Genomic DNA, 21,225 nt, shown 5'->3' with positions numbered 1-21,225 from the left:
TAATAATAATAATAATAATAATAATAATAATAGTAACAACCAAAAAAAAAAAAAAAGCAGCTGCAGTTTCAGCTCCACATATAAATAAAGTTTTTTTTTTGTTTTTTTTTAAAAAGGAGGACTTGCAGATATTTTGAAACTGTAGTTAAGCTTTTTAAAAAACCCAGTGTAAAAATCTAATACACATATGCTTATTGCTGAAATGTCTTCTGAAGCCCAGAGAAGATGAAATAATTGTTTCATTAGTTTACAATGCTTTATAATTCTGAGATCCAAATATCTTTTATTATGTATCACCATGAGAAATCAATCAAATCACAATTCATAAAAACAGACAAAGACACTGCCATATACAGATCATCTTTTCTTTACTAAGTGAGCTTATATAACACAATTCCCAGGTCCTAAAAATATTTTCAAAGGAAGTACAATTCATTGCTTGGGGTTTTACTTTTTATCTATTCCAATGGCACTTAAATGCTTCTTTAAGATGAGGGGAAATGTACAATAGCTCCTTTAACCATACAATACTTGGGATAAAAAAAAGACACAAATACTATCTACTGAACAAAGCAGCCAGACAAAAGAAAAGAAAAAAGGATATCTGTTTATTCTTTCTACAGATCTGAATATTTTTGTAAAAGAGAGTTAAGCACTATATTCAAAACTGCAGAAAAAGCCTCTGAGATACAAGTGTATTTTCTTAGTTGCATGGCTGGCTCCAGATCTATTGGATTTTCCTTTTTACTATATTGCATAGAATGGATCATACCAAGAAGCAAGGGATATATGTGTGATGTAGTATTTCCATTGGATAAACTGGTCAAAAGAACATAAAATTATATCCTCAAATGCCCAATACCTATGTGTGTGCACATACTTTCAAATATATACAGATATGTCTATATATTGTGTATATATATACACATCTATATATGACTGCAGAAATTATGGAGGCAGAAATCCAATTCCAACCATGATATTGTGTCTAATTTCACTGTTTCTTCCTGTGCCAGCCTTGTTTACATAGAAGTGTACACATACTCTTTGATGAATAGCAATGCTTTGAAAATTAATCTGTTGAAGTGAAATTTTACGTGTTCTTTCCAGTAAAATTAATTCTAATTAGTAAATACTAATATATTTTAGTGATTTATTCACTTTTTATTCACAGGGAAGAAGCAAGACAGTGTCTACTATGTATATTTGTTTTCATTATTCCAGACATTTAGATTTTTTCCTTCCCCAGTATCTTTGGGAAAAGAAGAGAAATCCAAAGCTCAGAACCTACCTAACAATTTCATTTTGTGGTGGGGAATCTACTGTTAGATGATTTTTCCCCACATTTTATATGTTAAATACTTTATTGATGAAATAGTGCAAATCTAAGATGCAGTTCTAGCTTAGATTTAGTTTTCAATTGATAACAATTTGATAGCCTATCATACTGGTCATGCAGTTATTTTTGGTCAACTCCTTCTTTGATTTACCATATGGACGACAAATTGTTTCAAGGCCAAAACCTCACTGCTTTAAAGTTGTTATCTAGGGTCTCTCATTGTCTAAAATAAACTGGCTTTCTGGTAATCACATGGTGGTTATATCAAAAGCATATCTGGTATGTTTCCTGTTTTGGGTTTGCATATTAAAGTGAAGAAAATTCTTACAAACCTGTGGTGAATTAGGAGAGGCTGAATTGGCAGCTTTATTACAATCCAATATCTTTTTCTGACAAAGGCATAGGTAGAGAAGAAAATGGCATTAAGCATAAAAACAGAAATGAAGGGCTTCAGAGGAGTCTTACTGCACCAAAAAAAGTACCATCTCCATCCAAGGATATTTTAGCCCTTCTCCGTGGTATTGTAAGTTGAAGTTCATCCCCTTCTTCTAATTTTGCAATACCTGGCAAAAGATTTGGAATATTTTAAAGTTAATATTTCAAATACGCTATTTTAAAAATGGTATTCAAAAGTCATTATGTGTCATCTTACAAATGTAAGTATGGCTTGTTACTTGTGATGAGTGCTTTTATCTTTAGGCACAATCTTAGAGGCTACAGCCTATCCAAAACTGACACTTAACATCCTCTGTGAAGATGGACCTAATTGGCACACTGCACTCAGCATAACATAACAGTTCACTTAAGCAAACACTGCAAAAAAATTTAACCGTGGTGTACCTAGGTTCCTCATGTTATGGTGATGAGACAGTCAAGGTCAGCATCGAGAATTACTGGCCCTAGACCACTGTGTTCCCCACTTCTGAAGGAGATCTGATGAGTTTTACCAGCCTAACAAAGTTACCACACATCAGCTGATCCACTGCAACTGCAGATCACAAATTTTGCATCCTGCCAGCCACACATCAGCTGATATGATAACTAAGAGCATGTTGTCTTCAAGCTGCAGTTGCTGAGCTGAGAACATATCTAACATCTGCTGTGACACAAGCTCAAAAGCATGAGAGAGAGCAGTCAGTACTTTTTTTTTCCAGGTGAAAATGGTACAATGGAAATCTGGGAAGCAGAAACCTGAAGTGGCAAGATAGAGATCCTAGTTAGGAAAGGGGAGCAGTAATACAAGGGTAAAATCAGAATATAGATGAAATTGAAGGTGGTTATGTTGAAAGAATACATGACTGAAGGGGCAAAAACCTAAACTAAATGTTTGGACAGGCTCAACTGCCAGGATGAAGTATCTAGTTAGTTCTTTAGTCAGAATTTATTTTTATTTGGAAAAAAACCAAAAAACTTCCTGCCACATCCCATTTGTTGAATGCCATTACTTGCCGACAGTCAATTCCATCCCTCACTGTCACCCACCTTTTCATAAGGCATTGAAAAAAAAAATCTTTCTGGAAAATAACCAAAGAGAAAACCCTCAAATTCACCATTAAAGTGGAAAGACAGATAGATAAGAAATGATATATGGGGTTTTATAGGCCCAGACATTAATGCCTTAAATGCTACTGCAGGAATATGCACATATATTGATCATTGAGCCTGCTGGACTTGAATTAAATATTTTAGTTGGTATTTCTTGTGGCGTTTCTAATTTGTGCAGTCATAAAGAGCGCCTCATAGGAATTGACCATTTTTCATCAAACCAAAGACTAAAAATGCAGTAGCCTGTATAAGGAGTAGAAATATCACAGTAAGGTATGCAAGTATTGGATGGCAAAAATCCATACATGACATTTCAAAGAAGAATATAGCTCTTTAATATTTTCTTGGGATAACTAAATATGGAATTCAACTCTTAGGTTAAATTGAATTCTTCAATAAGGACAGTAGGTACTCCTCTTGCCTGCCTCAGGCATCTAACTGAAAACACCAGAATGTTTAACTACATTACAGAGTCAATGGAGAGAGAAAAATTGTTCAGATCACCAAGCAGGATGTATAATCTCCATCTGCTGATATTTTATATAAAACTGTAGTTTCTGAAAGCATTCTCTAATTTTTCACTTAGGCAGATCCATGAATGCAGACCCTGCTCTTTATGACTGCTGCAATACAATTGCCCAACACTACAGATTCTATTTGATACAGTTTATTTGCAAACAAAGAAAAGAAAAATGCAGATATTTACCAGCAGTATAGCAAGAATTATTTGGATAAGACTGTGGCATATTTTGGATGCAGCGAAACAATGTCACCAAGCTGAGATCATCGCCAAACACATGAGCCTTCTTCCTCTGTATTAGGTGTCCCATAGCAAAAGTTGTATCCGTGTATAAAACCTACAGAAAGAAGAGGTGAAAACTTTAAACTTATTGTATGAAGGCATTAAAAAAATCCTTACAAAAGTCAGGTGCTGAAGTGAATTGAGCTTTCTCACCTGGCCATATATGAAAAAATAACCTGTTTCTTTGATCACTATTTTATTTCCTTGTTCTTCCAGAGCTGTTCCACGTTTAAAGCTCAGGAGCCAAGGGACGATGCTTGAATCATCTAAAAGACAAAATAATTTTGGGTGAACCTAAAGGTTATTTTCTTCATTTTCACCTGCTGAAAATTAACAAAGCTGGGTTCTAAATAGAACTTCCAGTCTCACTAGGTGGATTTCCCCACTGAAAGGATGATATTTGCAAGAGCCATCCAGATCCAGGGACCTTCCAGGTGCAGGGACCTCCTTGTTTTTTGGTATTTTTGTTGTTGCTTCTTTTTTATTATTATTTTTAAATTTGCTGTTATAACTCAGTTACTGCTTTTAAGTTAGGCAAAAATTGTTGAAATATTTATCCCATGGAATAAACTATAAATCATGGCCCATATTCTTACCTTTCTGTTGGATATCACTTTTGCTGTCAGCAATCAGTTGTAAGCAGGCCTGCAGCACTGCGAAGTGAAAGCATTTTGAAATCAAAGAGACATAAATCAGTAATAGAATAAACTTATGAAACTACTTTAAGAAAAAAATAAAAAAAGACATGAAAGAAATCTTTCAGTCTCACCACTAATTTTAAACCAGAACATATTGATTTTAACATAGATCTTACTCAAGTGTGCAAAATGAAAATTCTTGTCACAATATATAGATAACTTTCCGAGATCATGCAGCTAAGTAGGAGGCCTCAGGTAGCAGCACAAGTAACACTTGCTTGTTTTAATATCTGGTCTTAATATAATTATGTAACAGTAAGTCAAATGAGCTAGAAATCAGCAGGTCAATTAGCCTTGTTAAATTTCTAAGCAAAAGCTTGAAAAAAGCCCCAATGCTGCCAGCTATGATAGCACATTTTCTAACTATGTTTGCCATATTATTTAGAGAATTTACTTTCTATTTATTGTCGCTGTAAAATATTAGTCATATATTCTTTCCTAATAAATTTTCAAAGTCCATATATAAGTTCTTTCAATATGTTTTCAGATACCTACACTGGATCAACCTATACTGAGACTAAGAGGGAAAATAGAGAGACAACTCTTAGCAAATTAATGCATGAATAACAAATAGCTTGGTATCCATCAAAATGTGTTGCTCAAAACTATAGAGATTGGTGACACTAATGAGAAATTAGGTATGTGTTCAGAGAAAAAATACTGCAGAATGTTAAAATATAGATTTGCAAGTGAAACAAAGATAGTTTAAAAAAACCTGCTAAGCATAAGTGACAGGCAACAGGATAAAAGGAAAAAAGAATAGCAGCATTTGCTTGGAGCAGATTTTAATCAAAATATATGATTCTCATGACATTTTGAAGGATGGAAAACTGAGTAGTAATATTTACTGCACATGACAAAGACCAAATTAATTTATTAAGAGTCAAGAGAAGAAAATCCTGCCATGGATTGCTCCATTTTGTTTACCACTTTTCACAGAAGAAGGCTGTGGGTCAGACTTGGCCACACAGACTTGGCTATAATGGGGAATGGCATGGATATATGGGATCCTGTTTCTATATTTGTCAGTGGTACCCTCATGAGCAATCAAGTGTCCAGTACCACAAACCCCTTGGTGCACAGCAGGTAGCAAGAGGATTTGGGTGGAAAGCAGTCTCTTCCTGTTTCTAAGTCTCTTTTTTAAAGAGTCCTTCTTGAAAACAGCAGAAGAGGGCTGGATGCTCGCCAGCACAACTAGCAGCACACAAGGATGCAAGTGCATATCTGGGAATGCTCCAATGCCAGAATGATCAGACAACCTGCAAGCCCTATTTATATTAATAGGAATACTATCATCTAAACTCCTGTATCCTACACTGAAATATGTCCTTGACTTCTATCAATACATATCAATAATGTACAATCTACAATCTATAGATTTTTCAAAATAAGAATTTAAAGGCATCTGAATTATCTACCTTCTGGTAAGAAATTAAAAAAACCTCAAGCCAACACCAAATTAAAAAAGGTATGCACTTCATACCTTTTATATCACACGTGTGAGCAAAAGAGTTTTCTGAAAACTAAACTTCTCAATAAAATTAAAATGCGATTTTATGGAGACATACAACAGCATATTAGGTAATTTATTTCACAAGTTATTAATTCTTTGAACAAAATGCCTTCCTAGTACATGGAATTTGTTGATTCCCTAGTATTTCACTATGCTAATACAAAATTTTAATTCCTGCTTTTAAAAGAACTCACTAGTGTGGCCACTAGATTTTTCACTAATTAGATGAGAGGATTTATGATGATTCCCACTAACCAGCTGCTATCCAGCTGGGTACCAGTGAGAAGTGTCTACAAGCAGTGAAAACTATGGCTACTTTAGCAAGTCTTGCTAAACTCGCTCTGCAAACTTGTTGGGCATTCTTCAAACTATCCTAATTTTCAGTTTGCAATTCTGGATTTCTTTTTCAGCTGTTTGCAGCACTGAAATTCTAGTCAGCATTGCTGAGAACAGCTCAAAGTAATTTAAATCTGCAAGATCAGTACAGTTTGAGATCATCTCCATCTTTTTTCAATAAACATACCAACTCTACTTTATTCTACAGCCATCAGACCTGTACTTAATCTTAAAAAAAAAAAAAAAAAAAAAAAAAAAAAAAAAAAAAAAAAAAAATCTGTCTCTTTTCTTTTAATATGTGCAGATAGGAACAAGCCTCCACAGACTACAGTAAGCTTGTTTTTGGAGAAAATGCATGCAATAGTGTCCTTCATGACAACAGAAAATAGCACAGTGGCCATTTTGCCTAAAGCTACAAAAGACAATATGTAAAAAAGTACTTGACAGATTGAAGAACAATGTGCTTCAAAAATACGTTCAGAAGCCAAAGCTGACACATGACTACTTCCAGTATATACAAGTACTTTGACTTCAGTGGAACTATTTACATGCCTAAACTAATTAATTGAAACAAATTCCAAGTAAACACTACTACTATTAAGGAGAAGATATGGATATACAATGTACATTTTCTGGGTAAATTAACAGGAATTTTCAGTAAACAGTAAATGTTGTTAAGAAACGCTAGCAATTCTATTCCAAGAAGCACCCTAATCTCAAATACAATATGAAGAATAAATGTATTACAAAATACAATTTGAATAGTTGCTTCTGAATGTCTTTCAGCCCAGTGTAAATCAAACCTTCAGCAACATCTTTGTAGTGTAAAGGATATTTAATAATGAATGTGAAATGCAAGATTAATAAAATACATCTTGAAAATGTGTAAAAATATCTAGACTGTCACCACGAGATCTATATGCATAAAAGTGTATCTAGAGTGATAAAGTGTGCCCCATCCTCTTGTGACTTTATATAAGAGTTTTGCTTGGATGAACAGTCTTTTTTTCTGCTGACTTTAATTGCTCTGCAGGCTGTGGGTTGGCAGTTCATATTGGAGTCTGTCTTATTCCTTGAACAGAAGGCCCAATTCTAAAGATGTTAGTCAGTTCAGATGCCTTTATAAACCACAGCCAACACATGAAATGATGCGTTCTGTACTGACTTAATCATAACAAAGTAGTCATGATTAAAAAAACCTATCTTTTGCTGAAGGACAGCTTCCAGATTTCTGCATATCTCCATGATTTAAGACCTAATATTGGTAAAATAAAATTTTCCCTCACATGCACATATTAAATTTCATAATAATTTTAGTATTTTGCAATCTCACTCAATGATCCATACAAATAAAATTTCAAGTTTAATATCTGTGAGCTCATGTATAAAAATTTAAAGTTTTGATAACTGAGGCCTGAGACATCTGTGACAATTTTTGCTGAATTAAAACCTAGGAAAAACCCTAACCTTGAAAAAAACCCCAGACCTGCTTATTTAGGTTCCTTTTTTTTTGTCTAGATCTCTGTAAGCTTCCCAAAGCACATTTAAACACCAGACAATTTAATTTACAAATGACAAACATTTTCTTGAACTCTTTGCAGTTCTTCTTACCTTAACTTCTTGATTTCTAATCACAAGACATCTTATTCTAGTTTTTGCTTGTGCATTTTTTTAAACTGGTTTTCATGAACTCTATCACAGCAGAAACCAGGACAACTGGTTAATTTGGTGATTTTTTATAGAGACATCTTTGTATGGCATTAATTATGGATTCAATCAGTCCCTGCATTAAAATGCCCTGATCATAGTTGCACTAAGTATATGCATAGTATGACTAAGATCTAACAAATCTTCAAAGAATTAGTCGCATTATTTTCACTTAACAGAATTGTCGATAACATGTTGCATTTAGAAAAACAAGAGAATTGCTTACTAGGAATTAAGGTTTCTGTTATACAGTACAAAGCAGAACTTTGGTTTTAAAACTTAGAGCCTATTTTTGACTGTACAGTGTTCTGCATAATACACAGCACTGATTTATTCACTCATTCATTCAGTGAAATTCTTCATGTACAATTGCAGGAATTGCATCAAGTAATTTTCTATCCTTTTGCATAGAAGGGTCTATTTCCTTTTGAGTTAGACTGTTGTCAGCAGAAAAAAATAAGGATAACAATTTTCAAAAAGTAGGTCTTTCTTTTTCCTTTTAAATTTTATTTTAATTTTTATTTTATATTTGACCTCTTGAAACAATAAAATATGAAGTATTGTGAATATTTGGTAAGGAAATTTTATATATGGCATTTGTTTAAGCTACTAAAACATGCTTGTGTCTCAATTCAAAGATTACTGAAGTCAAGTACCACTTGTAAAACCTCTTGCTATCCCGCTGTCATGGATATCTAAACCAACAACATACAGAGTCAAAACACTTCCAACCAAAAAATGTATCAATTTTCCAGTACAGCAATTTTATCAAGAGCAATGGCAAAACTCTCACACTGTGCTTGGAAGGCAATAGTTACTTCCCATGGACAAAACTGATATTGGAATAGAATCTGAGAATTGCTAGTAAAAAACAATTGCCAAGTCACATGCCAGGTTATCCTGCCTCATTGATTTGTGGAATTACATAGAATAGCTCCTCAGCTCCTTCATACATGCTAGGAGTTGGGCAACCTCAATTCACCAAAGTAAATGTAGTCCATGGGGGCTCCAGTCTGATCCCAGCAGGTCACCTGCATTTGTGTTTACAGAAGACCTGATTCTCACCTCCCTAGGTCATGGGAATCAGAATCCCACAATAATGATCAGAATGAGGCACTGAGGCAGCGTAAAAATAAAACCTCACGTTCGTACTTTGGCTTAGGCGAAGGGACCTAAATCTTGTTCCTATACTCAAGTGCATGTGCAGCTTAAGAAGAAACACACAGGAAACACAATCAATAATTGCGAATAGAATATAAAATTCAGGAGAGGTCTTTTGTTGTGCACCAATTTTCCTCCACAGATGAAATTTGTAAAGAGAAAGATAAAAAGTACATCTGTTGTAATGTGTCCTGATATGACATTCACCAGAAGTGTTCATTTCAAAATCACCCTTTACCCTCCTACTCATTGCATCAAGAGCTCTGGTTCTGACTGCTAACTGTGCAGCTTTACTTGGAATTGATGCTTAAAACACTTCTTTTCAACCTACCCAAGCTGGAAATTTTTGCAAGACACAAAATATGCAACTACTGATGACTAATAGTTTGATGCATTAGCGCAGACAAATGTATACGCCATAAAAAAAAGAAATAACATTGTGTTAAATCCACTTCCGTTCAACTGTCCTTTTGATTAAAATGCATTAGCAAATTATTGTGGCCACTTGTATGCATTCAAATGGAAATTCAGTATGTTTAAGAAAAGCTGTGCTGAGTCTAAAAAAAGAATGATGGGGCATCCTTTCCTGGAATTTAATCATTAAGTCTAAAAACCCCAGAACTGAACAATAACTTTATAAATAAACAAGATATTAGTTCTATATTTGACTTCTGCTCTCTGTTTAAGCACAAGAGAAGGAATTAGATACCAGTGATGTTTCCAAATATTAGCTTTCTAAGGATAAAAGTAAAATGATGGGTCAACAATTAATTATGAAACCAGACTCTATTTTGAGACCTTGGTGAAGCAAACAGAAGTAGGACAAAAACAGGCACTTCACTCAATACCCGGATTTATTTGCAATAATAACAGAATGAGTGCCACACCTCTGCAGGACAATTTGGAGACTGATGGAATTCTGGTACCCAGATACGAATGTCAAAAGATCAAAATGCAGATCCTGTAATTCTGTGTACAAGACCAAGTAGTAGACTGGATTCAGCACCATGAACAACACCATTGCCTTCTATTTAACTCACTCTGCTAAAAAAAAAATTAACATTGACTAGTAAATTCATGATCCTCAGCAAAATCTGATCTGAGAAAATATGTTACTGAACTCTGAAAAGCTAAATTTTTTGTAATTAGAGCAGGCAGAAAGCTAATTCTAATAGACAACCTTTGATACAAATGCAAGATTTGCAATTTACTTTTTTATTTTTTTATATACAAAAGTATGAGGTATGTGTTAGAAAACATTTTTGTAATAGGTCAACTTAGGTAGCTTTTCCCTTTAACGTGAATGCTCATATTGTGTGTTTTCTGTCATCCATCCTAAACAGCTTTAAAGCCAGCTTTACCTTAAAAAAAAGTTTACAGAAATAAGTAGCTTAATTTAAATTTTACATATTAGAAGTAAACAGGTATAATCAGAGGTGGCTACATTATGAGAAGGATCTAAAGTCTACTCAGAAGCACAGCTGAGGAGCGCCAAACCCTGCTTGCCTCAAATAGCAGTAAAAATAAAGATGAAAGCTATTTTGGAGGAAACTGGATCACTTGCAGAGTACTGATGCTCTAACATTCATTTAAAAAAAGACATTTTTTATGAAACTTGTACTTCAGATAACTTGTTTTTATTTAGGAGTTCCTAGGGTGGGGAGGGCAGGGGACGTCTGTGGTTCCTGTGGTAGGAAACTGGCTACAAGAAATACAATTTAAGCAATCAGTCCCGTTTGCGAAATCTGTCTTAGCCAAGATCTTGAATCAAAGACTACTAATGAAATAGAATAAATCTCATATAAACCTGTGTATTTTATGTGATGTCCTAAATTAATGTGTTTTTTGGGGGGTTTTTTGAATATTGGAAGTAGAATAATTATACCCCAGAACCTAAATTTCATTTAGCTTTCTGAAGCTCAAGTGAAATACATGTTAGTTGCTCACTGAGATACACATTTTATGCAGAGCTTCATTTAGTCTTTACCTATAATTTACTCCATTTCAACTTTTCTTAGTATAAGATATCAGTTAAAATAATATAAAAGTATACATAAGAAGAGTGAACTGATTCAGCAACTCAGAAATATTTTTAGTTACTCAGTGCAATTAGAGTATGTGTATAATAAAATTCTGCATTTCATCTTATAAGGTCCCATTGTGTTTGGAAAAAGAAAGAAATGTAGGCATTTTATCCCCAAAGGAAACAAGTATATCCCATTAACACGTCAACTCTGTAATACACATCTGAGGTCTTTAATGAAGCACAGTCTTCAGTGTTCTTTGCAGAACCTTTTAAAAAGGAGAACCATGACCAAAAAAAAAAAAAAAAAAAATCTTACTTGATAGGCATTCCTTTATTAATTTTACTATTTAGTGATAGGTTGTTTTCATGTAGAAATTATGCTAAACTTCTGAATTCCTTGTAGTGTGCCTCTTTTGTCAGGTACAAGCCAGCTTTTCTTCTTGAAAACTCCTATTTCCCTAAAGTTCTCATTACTTCTCTCTTTTAGGGTGAGCATGTTTCCCAGAAAAGTGAATTGGCATTTTTATTATTAGATTCCTCTCCCTACTTTGATCAGAGAGTATTGAACAGTTTAAAAACTGAATGATTTGAAGTTGCCTTTCTCAACTCTAACACATCATGCAGATTTGGGATCTAGCATTCAAAGTTTAACCTGCAGATAGCATAAATATCTGGTACTTTAAACAGTATGTCCCTACTCATGGCAGGATTGTTGGAGTACATGGCCTTTAAAGGTTCAAAACATTCTGTGATTTCAATATTCTCTTTTAAAAGAATATGCCTATGGTTAACACCATTCACCCACCAATAGTTTGAAAACCAGAATGGGCTGTGGGAACACGGATCAACTAACAGCAGAAAGAAAACATGAATCAAACACTCCTGCTTTTCTCTAGAGAGTATACAACGGTGGCATCCCAACCCACTTCATCAGCTGGTATTTACCTTTTTCTTCTGTGTCGGCAACAGACCTCCTGCCCCTGTTTCTACTCCCATTCCAGATTTCCTTCTGCAAGCTCTCAGCTGGGCCAGTAACAGCAAGCCTGCTCTCCTAACAAGGAGAAGCAACATCCAGTGAGAGGAGCCCCACATTTGTCCATGCCCTGCAAGCCAAAACCCATGCCTCCAGCTTACCTGCCTGAAGCCAGCTGCAGACACTTGCAGGAAGGAAGAAACAGGGGTACCTGCTTTATTTTCATCGTGGGACACGAGTGGCTGGTCTAGCGGAGACTTTGCCCGGACGCTGTAGATCAGCTCGCTGCGCAGAGATTCTAGTTCTGTTTTCAGAATGATAACATGGTAAAGAGACACTGCTGCAAGACAAGAGGACAGGAGCATTGCAAGCCACAGGAATGTGACAGAAAAAAGTCCCGTGGTGCCTGAAACAGCACCAGGGGGGGCAGAGGGAGAGGAGGCGGTATCCTTCTGTTGGATGACGTGCACACAGTCCACGGATTTCATCGCTGCTCTTTCCTTACTAAAGCCAGAGGGAGAGTTCAGCTGTCCCCTTCCGAGGTGCAATCCATGTTACCAGTTGCTCTCTGAAACTAAGGGCATCCAGAATAAGTGAACAAAACGCCCAGATCATTTCCTGTCATATGAAGCTGTTGATAGCACTATTAAACTTAATGTACAGAGTGAACATCTAAGACTCTGTCTTCCCTTTGTTTTCACCTCTCTGTGCTGCATTTTGGAAAGAGATACTTTCTCACAAGCTACCTTCCTCCTTTCACTTTCCACTAGTTATTTATGTGGCAGCTTGCTATAGCCATTTCCCATAATCTTTAAATTTAGGCACAGCCAGTACCATTGGTAATTTTGAGCCTTATCTAGAAGTGCAGAAACTATGTAAAGTTTCCTGGCAGCATTTCATCCAGTGCTACTTAAAAGACATACATGTATGACAGGCATATGCCTCTGCATGTGTGAAGACATATAGATGCATTCTGTACATATATTATATCATTTATATTAACATCTTTATATTCATATCTAAAGTACCAATATGCCTACAGATGAGACAAATGATTCGAAATAAATTTTGTGTCCTTTCCTAAAAATGATGGTGAAAAACATTCCCAGGTATGAGTCACAAATTACAGGTTTCTCAGTTGTAAGAAGATGCAAATTCTGCAGTGCAGTTCAGTTCAGTTCAGTTCAGCAAACTAACTTGAAAAGGGATGACATTTTATTAAACTTTTCTAATAAATGCAGTCTCTCTAAAGAATTCAAGAACCTGCATTAATGCAAGAGGGAACACAAAGGGGAGGAAATTCTGTAGGGTGGAACTAGAAGAGGTGAAAACTAGGGGATGAAAAAGAATAAGAGAGGGGGAAATAAGAACAGGGTGAAAGGGAAAATATTTATTTAAAGAATTTAAAATTAAACACAACCCAAAACTTAAAACATACATGCTGACAACACCCAGGTGAATGATGATTGTCTGATTTAAGTTAATATTTTAAGGTTTTATAAGTCTTTTCATCTTATATTAGGAATTTCTTTCTTCTCAGCAACAGCAAGGCTACCTAGACATCCCACGTATGTTCATGTGATCTTTTTTACTCTGTTTCCACACAAAATTCAACTTTTACCCCTTTGTTAAAAGTTCCAGTGGTCTGGGACAGAAGAAAAAAGATAAACAGTATCATAATTATGGTTAAAATCAATGGGTCAACCCCCTTACCCTGTAAGTAAACTTTATCTTAGCAAAAGAGAAAACATTTACAGGTCAGCCCAAACACCGTGTAATAAATTCTGATGACAACACCTACCAGAGTAGTTCAGCTCAAGTTAATTCTGTTGGGAAGGAGAAGGAAGAAGGAACAACAATAGAGTAACAACTTCCGTAGCCTCTCCCTCTTCTGTTTCTTAAGGCTACAAGAAATTTAGTGTGATTATAAGCTTTATCATCTTCCGTTGTGATGCAAGGCACTCTTTTCTTTATTTTGCCACCTCTAGCAACCACACACATCCTGCACAGACAAGAAAATCTGTTCCTAAATGCAAAGGAAAAAAATGTACCCTGTATCTTGTGCCTGGAAGCCACATACATACTGTGAGAAATTATACAGAAATCGGTATGGGGTAGAAAAAATAGAATAACGTACCATTTCTGTTCCTATTTTAAAGGCTAAGTTAAGCTGTATATAGGGCTGCATTTTGAAGTAAATTTGATATGAACTAATGTAGGGGTTTTTAAACAGAATAAGAAATTATTAGAACTAAGCAGACATGCTTTCAAGTATCTCTAGACATCAGAACATTACCAGCTTAGTACTGACTGTTCCAAAAATAAAAAATAATGTGACAGTTGGAAAAGAAGTGCTATTTTAGAAAATGAAACTGAGTGAGAGAACGAAAGTTATAACTAGTTATGCAGGAATACCAAGAAACTATTGGCCAGCGAGGTCTCTGCAGTCATTAATGTATCAGAAAATAACAGACTGCTATATAAATAGCAGTGCCCTATCCACTTCTAGGGAAAATAGGCTGTTCCCAGCCTCCACAGCCTCTTTAAATGGGGTCATTATTTGGGCTGACAAAGTAATTGTGGTGACATAGAGGACTTCTGTAAGACATTGGACTCCATCTTGCTTATAATTCTGATCAATGAGAATTTCAAAGGGAAGATGAGGAAAATCACAACAGCCTACACATGGGAAGTTGTTAAATTCAATAGGCATTTGTAGCTAAGCATCAAAGGGATCGCTCTGGTGGCAATTTTGTGTTGCCCTGTAGATTCATAAGCAGTTATGTGGTTTGAAAGAAAATGCAATTTCAAACAACTTCTGTGATGACAAAAATGTTGGAACAGTAACTAATGGCAATAAGAGATCAATCATGAAAACCAGTATGAATTACCTAGAAATATACTCAGCCGAACAACTTCTAATATAGTCAAATGGAGCTTTAGTTAATTGTGGATTGCTAATTGCATCAAAGAGAATCACAAAAATTACTTCCAAAAACCCCTCCAAAAATCACCAATCCCAAAAAAAGCCCCCAAACCAAACAAAAACCCCAGGCTAGCTGCAGAGCCTAGAACCTGGAGCCAGTGCCTCAATGCTCGCCACTATGTCTTGCACCATGTCGTTATGATTCCTCTCGTTGGCAGAGCTGCAAAGGGATGCTTAGCCTGCTTAAAACAAAGTCACTAAGATTAGCACATGCTGTTTCTGCTGTGTTTTAAACTAAGGTGCGACTAAAGAGGACTAAGGAGTGCTCAGATCAGCCTCCCATCAGCAGACATGGGAAGGTGATCTCAGCTGAACATGAGCCCTTAGCAGAATATTCTTGTTGAAACAGAGATATGCTATTTGGATATATATGCTGGAGGGAAATAGCATTGTGCTTTTATATTAACAAACCTATTTGCATATAGCTAAGACTGACAAAAGTTAACTGTGAAAAGGATCAAAAATCCAGAATGAATATAAGACATCTAAGGAACTAATCTCAGAAATGGTATTCAGGTTTTGGTTAATAGCCTGCTTCTACTGGACAGCTTTTCTGAAAATCCTTTTGCAAACTTTTGTACCACATCAACAATTTTGGGTTCAAGACACATATGCAATCAGAAAACCTTAGGGGCCACCTCAAGACCAGTTCAAAGCAGCATTTTCAAACTATTTCTACAAAAGAAAATGTTGTTGCATTAAACTGCAGAAACCTAGTCCTGACCATCTAACTCTGTGAACAAATAAGAATAAACCCTTATACTAAAAGTATTCTGAAAATATGATCTTAATTTGCATGCACAGTACATGATCCATGCATACACCATAGTGTCTCCTTAACCCAAAGGATGAGTTATGTTGAATACTCAGATTAACTGACTAAAAAACCTCTTTAATTTAGCAAAGGAAAACTATTAAGAAATGGCTTGGCTTGTCTAAGAATTCTACTTAACCAAATTCTTTACTTCCAGGAAAAAGAGAAAACATTTATGTAAAATTCAAAATAATAAATAAATGAACACCAAACCCCAACACATTACCACTGAAGAGTCTTAAAGGTGAGAATGTTTCACTGTAAGACAGGGAAATGGGTTCCTGAACAAAATTAAGGTCGGTTAAAACTTCGAAGATGTTACAGCAGAAACAAGCCCTGTAATTTTATGCAGGTAATTTTTTTTTTTTTTTTTTCATTATAGAGAGTATCAGATTAAATGATCAAGATGGGTCTGATTTATTAAAATATGGATATTGATCTAGTATAAATACCCAACTGTGATGGACAAAAGACTCTCTAACAGTTTAGAGTTAGAAAGCATATGTTTAATGCTACGCTGGGCAGTGCGTGGGATTGCTCCCTAATGTACGCTGCAAAGTTACCGGTGATCACACAGCTTTTTTATTTACAAAAGTGTCAAATACCTAAAATAAAAATGCACGTTCATAACCCTGTCACCTCCTATTCTCCGCTTTGTATAGTAATTAGCTAAAAAGCTATTAAGCATGAGTACTTCGTCTTTTGAAATGGGTTGGTGGTCCTATTGTGGGGAGGGGTCATAAAAAGGAGGAAGGAAAACAAGTCTTCCTCTTTCTAAACTTTCAAATTTTTCACTGGATAACAAGACAAATTACAGCTGGGTGAACTCCAGATTCCTGGCTCGATAAGTCTGGATGTTAGGAAATGTTACCATTGTCTTTGTTCCTTCAGATCTACTTTATCAGTTTCTCTGTTTCACATTATAAGCACAGATAAACAAACATAAAAATGACAAGCAATTGGTTATTTAGATCCAGAATGACTATTCCAGGTCCAATTTCTTTTAACTAACCATTAACTCCTAATTATTTTAGCAAAAAAATTAATTCCAACAAAGCCTATCTTTAACTACAATCTTAACTTTTTCTAAAATCCTTAATTTTTCAAAATTAGTGTTTTGGGTCCTGCTAATCTGAAAACTTATAAAAGATCGACATTACATCTGTGGGGAACCAAGGCAGAGATAGTAACCAATCATACAGGAAATTTGTGGTTTAACCAGAAACGGAATTCTTGATTTCCTGAAATCCAGTTATGTACTTCAACCACAAAAGCATCTTCTTTGAGGGGGAGGAAAAACCCATAATGAAGTTAAATGCACAAAAGAGAAGCAGTTGATACGACTGTGAAGGCTTGGGGAAAAACCCAATTTACTGAAGAAACATGAAAGTTTACTTTAAAACATTCTTTTTTTAAAAAGGAGGTTTTGCAGATGCTGCAACCCAAAGATCCAGGAAAGCCTGTCGAAGGCCACACTAAAAGTACGCCTCCAGTGGCAAGAGTCCAGCTTCACATACTTTTGAAGCAGCCGCAAAATGGTCCCTGCGGTAATTACAAGAAAGAGACCACGATATCTCGCCTTACCACACAAGACAGTGCAGAACAGATGGAGGAGCACAGAAAAAGCAAAGGTTCCATTCTGAAATTTTCCATTTAATTTCAAGTCCTTTCTGAAGTTGGACAAAATAGGAGAACTATTTTGAAGGAGATCAGAATAAATCTCGTATTACAGTTTTCTGCTAATAAAGAGATCTGTATTAAGAGTATTCACAGATATCCCGCTGAAACAGAACACATTCCCTTCAAGAACACTTAATTAGTTCTTTCAGCCATTAACTACAGCTTACACAGTAGCAAATCCAGGCAAGTTCATCCTCACAAATGGATGCAAAAAGTACTCTATTTCTGGATACTCCACTGCTGTTGCTATATACCTTACATCTTATTATTTTAATTTCTAGGAAGTTTTTGAATACCTTGCAAGTAAAGGATTTGTTACACAAACAGTAAAAGCCTTAATTGATAAATTTCCTTGTTAAAAGGAAAACAAAAAATTCTATGAGATTCTTCTGAGGTGAAAAGGGTAATCTTTTCTCTTTTCTTCAACGTTTCAAAATTGCCGAGATTAACACAAATGTTTCTGCACATTTTAGGTATGCCATCCTTCTTTAATTCTTTGCAATATTTTATTTCTCTAGATAGCTAGACAATTTGGGTCCAAATGCATACCACACAAAGTAAATCTACGTCTGACTTGCAGCCACTGTCAGTTTTTACATGGTTATTACAGTGCTTTCAATGAGAAAAGGAACTGTCACAGAAAGGAAAAGCAATTATTATAGGTGTCTTTCAAAATATGCAGCAGAACCAGCTAGGAAATAATTTTAAAAACATATAAAATATAAGAAGACAACCCAGGATTTATATACCACAGCAGCTTAATGCCCACCTCCTCCCCTTCCCCCTCCCCATGATGTTACAGCAATTGCTTCTTACTGCCCAGGGCGAAAGGATCTCTGTCATACAGCTGAAGCCCACTTCTCTTACAGTCTCACCAGCTGTGCTATCCAGCAACACAGAGAACTGCATTTCTCCACCTCTTTGACACTATGCAACTTAACAGATTTTGCACAGATGGACTAAAAATGCTTTTGTGCGGTAACAAGATAAACACAAAGCATGGCCTTTCATGTGGGAGTGGCCACCCTGCTGCTGCTACAGTCTGGAGACCTTCAGTAGAGGGCACAGGACAAGGATTCAAGTATTTTCAAATCATAATGTTATTTCCTCGTAGCTGTATTTGCTACACTGTCCTTGAGTCCTAGAGGACAGAAAGGAAAAAACTCTCTGTCTGACCTTTCTCTTTGAATATTTGTAAGTAATTACCTCCCACTAGATGTTAAGTGTAATTCAAACCAGCTGTAGAACTTCCTTTCTTTCTGCCTTCAAGCAGCACAATCTGTTCCTTGTGAAACTAGCGCAACATCTCTCTGAACCTGGTATGTGAACAGACTTAACATTTCTGTCAGATTTCGATGAGGATTAAACTGGCAAGCTTTGGTACATTTCCCTGCACTTCTTGTCATCCCATTCACTATCATTGTTTTCACTTGGTTTTGAAATGTTTACCTTTTTTTTAATACATATTTTCTTTCTTCAGATTCTTCCCCTGTCTCTGAATTTACATTTCTTCCTGCACTTAAGGATTGGATTTAGAGTAATATTAGCAAGTTATGGTCTTTTTCACTGGCCCTCCTTTCATCTCAGTCCTCTTGGCTGTGATCCCTCCATTTCCAAAATTTCTGGATTTTTTCCATTCCACTGTTTTTGATCATATCGGCTTTCCAGAGCATTTGTTAGACTTGGTTCTCTGATTTCAAAATTTCATTCCCTTTCCTGAAAGTGAAAGGGACATTTCTGTCAGCCACCTTGCAGCTTTGCATTATCCAGCTCATTGCTTCAGATTATTAAATATGTATCTCCAGCTGGGAGTGATACCATGTTTTGTAATACAGTAAACCCAAGTTTGGTCTTAAGCTGAACTACCTTTCAGAGAAAGAAAAACTGCTGTTTTTCCAAGACACAAGAGTTATTCTGCCCCCATCCAAGCTGAAGCATAACAAATTAATCACATCAATGTTTCCAAAACAAATCCAGAAATAATCAGTGTATTTTCCTTATCTACTTACAGAGACAGAACTCAGTACAAAATCTAAAATGAAGACCCTGAATAGGGTCCAACAAGAGATTAAAGTTCAGACATGTTCAAAATCTTTGGAACAAATAATTTTTGCTAAACCAATGGTTCAAAATTTTCTCAAAACTTATCTGTCTATACTTGAACAGCAAGCCTTTGGTCTAGGTTTCATTTCATGGAGTCATGGAACGGCCTGGGCTGGAAAGGATCTTAAAGAGCGTTTTGTTCCAACATCTGTCATGGCCAGGGACATCCTCCACTAGATCATGTTGACACCTCCATCCTGGCCTTGAACACTTCCAGGGATGGGACATCCACGATTTCTCTGGGCAACCTGTTACAGTGCCTCACCATCTTCACACAAAGAACGCCCTCCAAATATCTAATCTGTACCTATTCTCTTTCAATTTGAAGCCTTTCCCACTGGTCCTGTGACTACATGACCTTGTAAAAAGCCTCTATCTTGTAGCCTCCCTCAGGCACTGTAAAGCTGCAATTAGGTCACCCCAAAACCTTTTCTTTCCCAGGCTGGACAAGCCCAATTCTCTTAGCTTTTTCTCATAGAAAAAGTGCTCTATCCTTCTAAACATTTTCATGGCCCTCCTCTAGACTCCCTCCAACAGCTCAATGTCCTTTCTGTGCTGATGCACAGTGGATGCAGCACTCCTGGTGGGGTCTCGCCAATGCAGAGCAGAGGAGCAGAATCCCCTCCCTGGCCCTCCTGGCCACACTGCTTTGGATGCAGCCCAGGACACACTTGGCTTTGTGGGCTGAGTGCAGGTTGCTGGGTCATGTCCAGCCTCTCTTCCACCAGCACCCCCAAGCCCATCTGGCATGGCTGCTCCAATTTTAGTTTAGGTGTTCATAAGCCCTCATGAATGTTTACTATGATTTAATCAGTACCCGCAAATTCAGAGAAAAATTCAAATACTGTGTTTTGCCTGATACAAAGGCCTAGACCTACCTACTAAGTAAATGAATATAACATCATAAGACATTCCAAGACACAATTTGTATTGCACTTTGTGGCCCAGCTGCTTATCAATTTTCAAGTGAGAAAAGCAAATGTAAGACTTTGTTCTCCAGAACAGCACTGTGTAAGTAAGTTTTAGTGACATAGCTCACAAGACAGCAACCTGCTTCTCATTCAGGGCAATATTCACATGAAGTACCCAAATTTGGAGTTCCTGTACTGTCATTTCTTCCTGTACAAAAATTTGAGATTTTTGATTTTTTTTTTCATTCCAAATTAATAGATATCTTGAACGGAGTGTCCAAATGTACCACACCTACTCCCCCACACCCACAGCCCAGTTTCCTAGGTACTGGGTTAAAAATGAACTATAAGCCTTGTAGTAATTCAGGAGAGGACACATATTTTGCAGCTTTAGAAAAGACAGCAGTAACCCCTTATTTTCTGGGTATTTCATATTAACTATGCTGAATGAAAGAAGAGGTAATGTAAGCTTAGTAGTGCATTTCTCTGTAAGAAAGCAGAAATTGCCTCAGATTGACTCCAACTCTATGAATTAACTATAAATCTGAGTGGCATTATACGATTTAAAATTGACATTTAAAATATTGCTAGCATAGGTGGTAAAAGTATTCAGAAACACTTCAAAATACTT

The 21,225-nt window shown here is 36.1% G+C and overlaps 1 protein-coding gene across 3 annotated transcripts; it reads right to left on the bottom strand.

Moving 5' to 3' along the window:
- Window positions 1-587: 587 nt before the first annotated feature.
- Window positions 588-18,523, bottom strand: TNFSF13B (TNF superfamily member 13b). 3 transcript variants are annotated; one of them, XM_040056609.2, is made up of 7 exons: window positions 18,397-18,523; window positions 12,262-12,674; window positions 12,073-12,178; window positions 4,283-4,339; window positions 3,840-3,952; window positions 3,591-3,741; window positions 588-1,902 (listed from the first exon to the last, which is right to left on the bottom strand). In XM_040056609.2, exons 2-7 carry the CDS (start codon window positions 12,586-12,588, stop codon window positions 1,790-1,792), a joined length of 867 nt encoding a protein of 288 aa, XP_039912543.1. In that variant the 5' UTR covers window positions 12,589-12,674; window positions 18,397-18,523; the 3' UTR covers window positions 588-1,789. The 3 variants fall into 3 exon arrangements, with proteins under 3 accessions (XP_039912543.1, XP_039912541.1, XP_039912542.1); XM_040056607.2 differs by having other exon boundaries at window positions 12,262-14,004; window positions 18,397-18,508; XM_040056608.1 differs by lacking the exon at window positions 18,397-18,523 and adding an exon at window positions 13,902-15,816.
- Between the last annotated feature and the right edge of the window lie 2,702 nt (window positions 18,524-21,225).

Source organism: Hirundo rustica, chromosome 2 (genome assembly GCF_015227805.2).
Source record: "Hirundo rustica isolate bHirRus1 chromosome 2, bHirRus1.pri.v3, whole genome shotgun sequence".
In the NCBI taxonomy this organism is placed as follows: Eukaryota; Metazoa; Chordata; class Aves; order Passeriformes; family Hirundinidae; genus Hirundo; species Hirundo rustica.
Note: the sequence above shows the minus strand (reverse complement) of the source record. Positions and strands in the feature narration are given on the sequence as shown.